The sequence below is a fragment of the Grammomys surdaster genome, unplaced genomic scaffold (genome assembly GCF_004785775.1).
Source record: "Grammomys surdaster isolate TR1022 unplaced genomic scaffold, NIH_TR_1.0 170, whole genome shotgun sequence".
Lineage (NCBI taxonomy): Eukaryota > Metazoa > Chordata > Mammalia > Rodentia > Muridae > Grammomys > Grammomys surdaster.
Genome location: NW_021604618.1, coordinates 23,830,221 through 23,839,465, shown reverse-complemented (window position 1 = coordinate 23,839,465; position 9,245 = coordinate 23,830,221). Strand labels below are relative to the sequence as shown.

The 9,245-nt window shown below is 44.3% G+C and overlaps 3 protein-coding genes across 4 annotated transcripts in view; 2 read left to right on the top strand and 1 right to left on the bottom strand.

Moving 5' to 3' along the window:
* The window catches only part of Mfap1 (microfibril associated protein 1), a 13,802-nt gene extending 11,572 nt beyond the window's left edge, over positions 1-2,230 (top strand). Inside the window, exons 7-9 of the mRNA XM_028766996.1 lie at positions 205-364; positions 1,460-1,549; positions 1,633-2,230. Of these exons, the coding sequence (XP_028622829.1) occupies positions 205-364; positions 1,460-1,549; positions 1,633-1,815 (433 nt within the window). The 3' untranslated portion in view covers positions 1,816-2,230. The remainder of the gene's footprint in view (positions 1-204; positions 365-1,459; positions 1,550-1,632) is intronic.
* Positions 2,231-5,813: 3,583 nt separating this feature from the next.
* Hypk (huntingtin interacting protein K) lies at positions 5,814-7,048 on the bottom strand. 2 transcript variants are annotated; one of them, XM_028766885.1, is made up of 4 exons: positions 6,835-7,045; positions 6,430-6,485; positions 6,099-6,150; positions 5,814-5,968 (listed from the first exon to the last, which is right to left on the bottom strand). In XM_028766885.1, exons 1-4 carry the CDS (start codon positions 7,018-7,020, stop codon positions 5,873-5,875), a joined length of 390 nt encoding a protein of 129 aa, XP_028622718.1. In that variant the 5' UTR covers positions 7,021-7,045; the 3' UTR covers positions 5,814-5,872. The 2 variants fall into 2 exon arrangements, with proteins under 2 accessions (XP_028622718.1, XP_028622719.1); XM_028766886.1 differs by lacking the exons at positions 5,814-5,968; positions 6,430-6,485 and having other exon boundaries at positions 6,091-6,150; positions 6,835-7,048.
* A 33-nt stretch (positions 7,049-7,081) lies between these two features.
* Positions 7,082-9,245, top strand: part of Serinc4 (serine incorporator 4) — a 5,930-nt gene continuing 3,766 nt past the window's right edge. The window contains 4 exon segments of the mRNA XM_028766889.1: positions 7,082-7,601; positions 7,604-7,659; positions 8,334-8,498; positions 8,834-9,012. Coding sequence (XP_028622722.1) covers positions 7,355-7,601; positions 7,604-7,659; positions 8,334-8,498; positions 8,834-9,012 — 647 coding nt within the window. The 5' untranslated portion in view covers positions 7,082-7,354.

Here is a 9,245-nt window from a genome sequence, read left to right as displayed (position 1 = left end):
AGGAAGGAAGGAAGGAAGGAAGGAAGGAAGGAAGGAAGGAAGGAAGGAAGGAAGGAAGGAAGGAAAGAAGGAAGGAAAGAAGGAAGGAAGGAAGGAAATGTGAAAAAGTCAGCAATGGCTAAAAAAAGATGGGACCATTATGTAATCTTGAGATATTTGGACTGTCTGAATTTGGAAAATACCATCCTTTTGCTTTCTGGACAGGCTTGAAAAGGAGAAAGCAGAAATTGAACGCATGAGAAACCTGACTGAGGAAGAAAGGCGGGCTGAACTTCGGGCAAATGGCAAAGTCATTACCAACAAAGCTGTTAAAGGCAAATACAAGTTTCTACAAAAGTATTATCACCGAGGTGCCTTCTTCATGGTAAGTGCACAGAGGGTCAGAGAACTGGGCGGTGGGAAGAACTTAGAGGCATGTCCAGCCTTTCCTCATTGTCATGTGCATACTTAGACCCATGCAGTTAAGTTCCCAAAACAGAAGTCTCAGTAAGAGACTTAAAATAGTAGGCTTACAGTTTGGTGTTGGGCCACATTTGTAGCTGTCCTGAGGCAGTCAGTCCAAGACACTTCAGTCCTTTTCCCTAGAATGAGAATTCCCTTACCTAGAATAAATACCATTGGCATTGGTTTCTGCTTTTTGCCTGAGGAGAACTCAAACATAGCAACAGCATTACCAAGGAAGCGGTGACAAGCAACCACTGTCCTGTTTTCAAGTCAGCTCTCAAACAGAGATGGTGAATGACACTGAGGTCGTGAGGCTGTGCCCTGTATACTCACTCCACTAGACAGGTCCTCCAAACCTAGTAGAAATCATGCCATAGCCAAACAAACTTTACTTATGGGAAAACCAAGCTCTCCTCATCTGAAAAAAGAATAAAATTAAATAGCTTTTGAGATTACATTATTTTCAGAAAAGAGAAAAGCCATAATTCACAAACCTGTTAAACTAGGCCAGTCATGGTAGTACATGCCTTTAATATCAGCAGAGGCAGAAGCAGGTGGACCTATCTCTGTGAGTCTCAGGCTAGCCTGGTGTACCTAGTAAGTTGAAGAATGGCCAGGGCTACATAGTAAGGCCCTGTATCAAAACAAAAAGCCCTGTTAAATTGTGCCCCATTCCCATGGGAAGGGAAAACAATGTCCAGAGCTGTGTTACAGTCCCGGCTCTTAGTGATTCAAGAGTTTAAGGCTACCCACGTCTGCTGGCAAGTTCTAAAAGAGTGTCCAAGTAAAGGCACACATACCAAAGGATTAGAGATTCACAAGTTGAAGCTGCATCAACTGAGCACAGTGAACAGGGAACAGAGCAGGCTTTCAGGAAGCAACCAGAATACAAGCCCTTGAAGAAAGGCTCACTGCCCTCTGATTCTCTTTGTGGTCTTTGGTGTTGCATTTCATGCATTTGTGTTTTGCATAAGTGAGAAGTAAAGCCAGAGACTGATAAGATTCTCTTCTACAGGATGAGGATGAAGAAGTCTACAAGAGAGATTTCAGTGCACCTACTCTTGAGGACCATTTCAACAAAACCATTCTTCCCAAAGTCATGCAGGTATGGGATTCTCAGTAACAGAAAATAGACCAGGGGCTGGGGCATGGGATGTTTGGTGTTGTAATCATCCATCTTCCTTTCAGGTCAAGAATTTTGGTCGGTCTGGTCGCACCAAGTACACCCACCTAGTGGATCAAGATACCACCTCCTTTGACTCTGCGTGGGGCCAAGAGAGTGCCCAGAACACAAAATTCTTTAAACAAAAGGCAGCAGGGGTGCGAGATGTATTTGAGCGACCATCTGCCAAGAAGAGGAAAACCACCTAGGCTTCAGCTACTTATTCCAACTGTGGGACACAAGGGGATCTGGTCCTCAATTTTCTTGAACCATTATTGACATAGTTCTTGTACAGAGCTTTTCAGACTTGCAGCCATAACTTGTGTTGGAAGGTGCTTTGTAAGAGGTTTGGACTCGTACTGAGAAACCCACAGAGACGCACTAACCTGGTAGGACTAGAGGCTTCCCACTTAAAACTATTCCTGAGAAATCTTAGGTTTCTATTCCCATATTGACTTGGGACTATTCTGAGTTTGTATTCCAGCCTGGATCAGATACTTGGACATGTGAATGCAAGGGGCATTACTTCTTCCTTAGGGTTAGCAGTAGGCTATCAGGAAATCCAAGCTCAGTTCAACCTGTTTTTCATTTGGGGTGTTGAATCTACAGTGTTTTTATTTGTTTGTTTGTTTTTGTTGTTTGTTGTTGTTTTGGGGTTTTTTTGTTTTTTTTTTTGTTTTTTTTTTTTTGTTTTTCAAGACAGGGTTTCTCTGTGTAGCCATGGCTGTCCTGTAACTCACTCTGTAGACCAGGCTGGCCTCTAACTCAGAAGTCCGTCTGCCTCTGCCTCCAACATGCCGAGATAAAGGTGTAATGACACCACTGCTTGGCGAATCTACAGTTCTAAGTAAATATACTTTTTGATCTGTGCGTTTGTGTGTAAGAAGGAGAAATTACGTATTAGAAATATTTTTACTATAATTTTAGAAACAGATTGTGTTATCCCCTGAACTGGGGCTGAGGACAGTGGCACACACCTTCAGTCCCAACACTAAAAGTTAGGGACCCATGCAGATCTCTCATTCAAGGACAGCCATAACTACACAGTGGGCCCTGTCTCAAAAAGCACAAAGAATTCTGGTAATTAAAAGTCTAGCTAGAGCCTGGCATTGGTGGTGCACACCTTTAATTGCAGCACTTGGGAGGCAGAAGTGGGTGGATCTCTGAGTTCGCGGCCAGCCTTGTCTACAGAGTGAGTTCCAGGACAGCCCAGGCTATAAAGAGAAACCGTGTCTCGAAAAACCTCAAAAAAAAAAAAAAAAAAAAAAAAGTCTAGCTAGGTAGGTTACACACACCTGTAATCCCAACACTTGTGAGGTAGAAGCAGGCAAATCAAGTTTATTCATCCAAACTGGACATGGTGGCACACACCTTCAATCTTAGCACCAAGGAGGCAGAGACAGGCAGATATGCCTGGTCTACAAAGCAAGATCTGTCACAGCCAGGGCTACACAGAGAAACCTTGACTCAAAAAGTAGAGTTCAGTCATCTTAAACTACATAGTTCAGGGTCTTCCTTGAGTATAAGACAAAACAGACAATTAAAAAAAAAAAAAAAACAAACAAAAAACTATATGTAAAATATAGCAGGGAAATAGACCTGGTAAATACTTGCCATGTTTTCTATTCTTTAGCTATATCCCTTGTTTTTTGGTTTTTTTTGTGTGGATGTGTGTGTGTGTCTGTATTTTCAAGAAAAGTCTCACTAAGCTACTCATGCAGGCCTTGAAGTTGAGAACCCCTGCCAACAAGTCTCAGCAGCCTGAGTTTGATCTCACAGATCGACATAGTGGTAGAAAACTCAATCCAGCACCCAGCAGATTGTCATCTGACTTCCACATGTATTCCATGGAATGTATGTATTAATGTTCACATGAGATGTAATTGTAAAAGAAAAAAAAACCAGTATGGTGGCACACACCTTTAATCCCAGCACTCAGAGGCCCAGGCTGGTACATCTGTGTGTTTCAGACCATCCTGGTCTACAGAGTTCCTGGATGGCCAAGGCTAGAACAGAAATCCTGCTTCCAAAAGTCAAAAATAATGACAGTAATAATAATAATAAACTTGTGTACATCTCACCAAATGGGAACTAAGTCTAGGGCCTTGTATGTACTAGGCAAGTACTCAACCAGATTATTTTGCCAATTTATATTCTGATCATCCTTTTCATATCTGATACAAACTTAGATATTGTACAGTAACCAAGTAATACCCAGATCTATTCTATGTGCAAATTCAAATCTTTTTAAATCTTAGTTTTTAACTTTCCACTTGGGTGCTGAGAATCAAACTTGAGTCATCTGGAAGAGTAGCCAGTGAGTGCTCTTCACCTCTGATCCCTGAGCAACTTCAGATGTATTAGGTGGTCTTTGTTCTCTACATTGTCGCCTTACGTTGATCAGTGACTTACACACTGAGTTCCAGTTCCTACTAATCTTTCTCATTTAGCTCATGTGCAAGATGGAGAAGTAATGCTCTTGAGGAGCACCCCACAGCTGTCAGCACTAAAGTCTGTTTGCCCATGTAATATTTACGGTGTAACTACCATGTACAGAATGAGATTTCAGCAGACTGACTATTCTTGTTTAAAAATGAGAAGAGGGATGAAGAGGTGGCTCTGTGACTAAAGGCACTTTCTTACTCTTCCAGAAAACCTGAGTTCTGTTCCTAGTCCCACACTCGGCAACTTACAATCTACCTGTAAATCTAGCTCCAGGGAAATCTGAAGCCTCTGGGTTCCAGGACACCTGCACTCTTGAGCAGATAAAAAGTGTTTTTTAAAAAAAGCCTGGCTAGTTGTATGAACTCAGTCCCAACTGATTGAGAGGCTGAAGGGGGTCACTTTCCCCGAAGTTCAGCACAAGCCTGGACAATACAGTGAAAGTTGTCTTAAAACTGGTCTATATAGTTAATTCTACGACAGCCTGGGCTACAAAGAAACCCTGTCTCAAAAAGATGAAAGATAAGACCCACTTATAGGCTATCAACAAACTGTCTATAACTACATAACATTAAAGGTATAATTAATTAATTACTAAGAAATAAATAAAGGTGAGCACTGAACCAGATGGAGAGAAACAATACACAGAAACTGGGCAAAAGGGTTACAAGTTCTAGACCAGCTTCCTCTACATGTCAATCCCATGGCAAAAAAACAAAACAAAAAACTCTTGTGTGAATACTTAATTGAGTATGCATTCCTACCCAGGTAAGGGCTTGTGGAACTCAGGTCAGTGGTGTTAGTCCCTATTACTCTACTTCTGTGTTTGATGCCATGGTCTAACAAAGCCTCAAGTTCCTGATTAGACTAAGCTGCCTGTCTCAGCACAGCCCCTAGTGCAGAGTTCCAGGAACATCCCACCACTCCTGGGTTTTTAGGGAGTTACTGGGAATCCAAACTCATTCTTTTGGGGCAGATACTTACTGAGTCATCTCTCCCATTCTGATCCAACATTTTGATAAGCTATGTTCCCATTTCTAGAACCTAAATGTTTATTCCAGTTGCTTATAAATGAGACTGGTAACTTAAAAGCCCCAAACAGGAGTTAGTCTTCTGATATTCATAAGCTAGCCTTAAGAGTTGGTCAGGGCCGGGCGGTGGTGGCGCACGCCTTTAATTCCCAGCACTTGGGAGGCAGAGGCAGGCAGATTTCTGAGTTCGAGGCCAGCCTGGTCTACAGAGTGAGTTCCAGGACAGTCAGGGCTACACAGAGAAACCCTGTCTTGAAAAAACAAAACAAAAAAAAAAAAAAAAAAAAAGAGTTGGTCAGGGTAGCTGAAGCAGCTCTCAAGTTAGGAGGGGATCTGAGTCTGGAAACAGCCTGGCTTATACAGGAAGAACAGATCTGAGAAAAAAAAATGCAAAAGATCCAAATGAACTCTGTATTGCCAAGAAACAGCTAGTCAGATGAGTGAGACTAACATAGCACCTATTTATTATCTGCTGCTTAGAGCTGGTGAGATAACTTGTTGGAAAAGGGCACCTGAATTCGATTCCCATATGGTAATTACAAACACTATGGCAGTAGAGTGCCAAACACACACACACACACACACACACACCAAGTAAGAGCCTGTATTTGAACATTAGAGCCTGTATTTATACTGACTGTTCATACAGTTTCATCAAGGTCCAACACACAAACAGACAATAAAATAGAATATATAATGCATTTGATCTGAGATAAAACTCAAAACAAAAAAAACCCCAGCAAAACAGAACACTTTATTTCAATCAGTCCAAAGTGTCTGAAGAAGCACAGTATCAGTTGGTTAGGGCAATAAGAGCCTCCACCACATTGCCCATGTGTTCCCTCAAGCTTCTTTCTGCTGCTGCTCGAGAGATCTCCATTTCTGTCATCTGCAAAAGGGAAAATCACGTCACCAAAGCCTCTTCTCAAACTTTTCCAACAAACTCTGGCTCCACTTGTTTCAGGAACCCAAATTAAGTATAACTTCTCTTGTGACTCCATTAATGCATTACTACTCACTATCAACTCCAGATCTTCCTTCTTGATAGTGACCTTCGCCAGTTCCTTCTCCCTGAAAAAATATATATATATACATTCGTTTTCATTCTCTGCCTCTGCTATAAACTCCCAGAAGGAACACTTTCAGTTACACATTCAAAATGGGTGGAACAACGTTTACTTAAAACAGCAAGTAAACGAGCCCTTTCCCCTTAAGGTCTTACAGTAAGGTATCCAGGAAACTTTCCTTCCGCTAACAAAAAAGTTGTAGGAATTGGTTAAAGACTTAAATCTTTTTTCGCCTGGAGAACGAGGACCCAACTGTAGTGCTGGCGGTGTGCTTTAAACTTACCGTTCCTGTTTGGCCTTTTGCTCCCTGGACCGTCTGTCTCCAATGACCGACATAGCCTGTAGAAAACACGAGTCTAGTTACCAACCACCGCGACCCAAATTTTCCGATCTAAAATGCAATACCAAAAATAAAAACCACGTGGTTCTTCAGGTATCCATAACAGTTCTCAGGACCAAATGACTACTTTTAATTCCGTGCACTTGAGATACATTTAGGCCCAATCTCTATCAAATTTTTAAGCAAACCGCAGACTGAGTGAGTGCTGTAGCTTAGCCCCACCTTACAGCCAAATCCCACTATCGCTAACAGCGGTCCCGGGGCTCGGCTGAGCAGCAAACTGGTCAGTCTCACCTCACTCCCGCCCCATTCTCAACCCCTCTCATACAAGCTCCCAGTCAACCTCACCGTCTCCAGATTCGAACTCTGGATCTCCTTCTCCTCCGCATAGTCAGTAACCCGCTCTAGGTCAGCAGCACCACTGTCATGTTTCCTTGGCTTCTCGGGAGGCCGCTCCGGGCCACTGGTCTCGGTCTCTAACTCCAGCTCCACGTCTCCCTCGGTCGCCATTTCGATCTCACCGCGCCGCCGCATAGGCCGCCGCCTCACAACTTCCGGCAACCCTCAGCTTCCGCCCAGATAAGGGGCGGGGTAGGCGCTGGACCACACCTTTGTGCCTATCTTGAGAAGCTTCGGCTAGGAAAGAGGTTCACTTTTGACTTCCTCTACAGCTTGTTTTCTCCAGTCTCCTTCGACTATCTATTCACTCTCCACACCACCCAAACGCACATTGTTCCTAAGAACAGTCCCTTCACACACACAAGGAATTCTGTCCAATCAAGACGGCTAACCTAACCCTAAACCAATTAAGAAACCTAATCCCCAGACCAGATAGACCAACTGCTCCTAATCTCAGAAAACAGTCCGAATGATCCCGAATACAAAGCCCGGTGAAGGCATCTCCACAAGAGTATTTGCATCTACCACTTCCCAGCGATCTGTATTCATTTTATGGCATATTCAAACTGCTGCCTTAAGACGAATGATTAGACCAGCAAAGCAACTGTCCAATGGGCGAAGCTGCTGTTCCTCATCAGTTTTTCCAATACTGGATCTACTTCCAACCTCTGGGCCAAAAATGATGGGTGCAAAAGTCGTCACAAGCCGGAGCACCACCTTGGACAGCAGCACGGTGGAGTCAGCGATGTCGTAGTGAAAACTACCTTCAATCAGGTGAGACATTTGGGAAGAGACTTGAAGAGACCCTTAAGCAAGAGATAGCTAGCCGGGCGGTGGTGGCACACGCCTTTGGTCCCAGCACTTGGGAGGCAGAGGCAGGCAGATTTCTGAGTTCCGAGGCCAGCCTGGTCTACAGAGTGAGTTCCAGGACAGCCAGGGCTACACAGAGAAACCCTGTCTCGAAAAACAAAACAAAAAAACAAAACAAAACAAAACAAGAACAACTAGGGGTTGGAAGAGAAAAACCTGGTTCTTTGCCTGGATAATCAATAAACCTCATCCCACATTCCCAGCAATAGATCGTTAGCCAAAAATGGTTCAAGAATACACTAAAGTGCCGGGCAGTGGTGGCGCACGCCTTTAATTCCCAGCACTTGGGAGGCAGAGGCAGGCGAATTTCTGAGTTCGAGGCCAGCCTGGTCTACAGAGTGAGTTCCAGGACAGCCAGGACTACACAGAGAAACCCTCCTATCTCGAAAAAACAAACAAACAAACAAACAAAAAGAATACACTAAAGTATTCTTGCACCGAAAATCTTACAAGTGCTTTGCGGAAGGTAATTCTAAGTGGCTCAGAACCAGACAGTAGGATGGAGGGTTTGGGAATTTGACCTTTGGTTAATCCTTTTTTAAACTCCGCATTGCTTTCTACAACTGCTCTATTCCCAGGTGTCCTGCTGTAGGCCTGTTTCTTGGACCAGTGGCTGCCACTCTCTAACAAGGTCTACTTGTAGCCGCCTGCTCTACATCCTTCTCCACGTGGGGGCCTCAGCAATCTGCTGCCTCCTGCTGTCGAAGACAGTAGTAGAAACGGTCTGGGGCAAAACACATGGGGTAAGTGGGCAGGAGTTGCAACACATGAGGGGGAAAAAACCTGTAATATTTGGATTGGGGCAGGGCAGTGGTGGTGCATGCCTTTAGTCCCAGTACTTGGGAAGCAGAGGAGGGCGAATTTCTGAGTTCGAGCCCAGCCTGGTCTACAGAGTGAGTTTTAGGACAGCCAGGGCTACACAGAGAAACCCTGTCTTGAAAAACCAAAACCAAAAAAAAAAAAAAAAATTTGGATTGGGACCAGAGATCGAAGGAGTCGTTCTCAGTGAGTGAAAAGCTGGGACCTGTCCATATATAGTGGCTTGCCCTGACTTTTCTCACACTCAGACTCCTTGTAGATCCAGATGCCCTCAGTGCTGTGTGCCCACCTGTTTGGCAACTCTGACTGTCCAGTGCTCAGTGGCTCTGGGGCTGTGTATCGGGTGTGTGCAGGAACTGCCACCTTCCACTTGCTGCAGGCAGTGCTGCTAGTCCGAGTCCACTCTCCCACCAGCCCTCGGGCACAGCTGCATAACAGGTTTGTGTGTGATTTTTTTGAAGGGGATGGAACAGAGGGAAGTAGACACAAGCTGGCTAAAAGAAAATCCAGGAAGCACCTCTGATCCCAGCACTTAGGAGGCAGAGGCAGGCAGATTTCTGAGTTCAAGGTCAGCCTGGTCTACAGAGTGAGTTCCAGGACAGCCAGGACTACACAGAGAAACCCTGTCTAAAGAGAGAGAGAGAGAGAGAGAGAGAGAGAGAGAGAGAGAG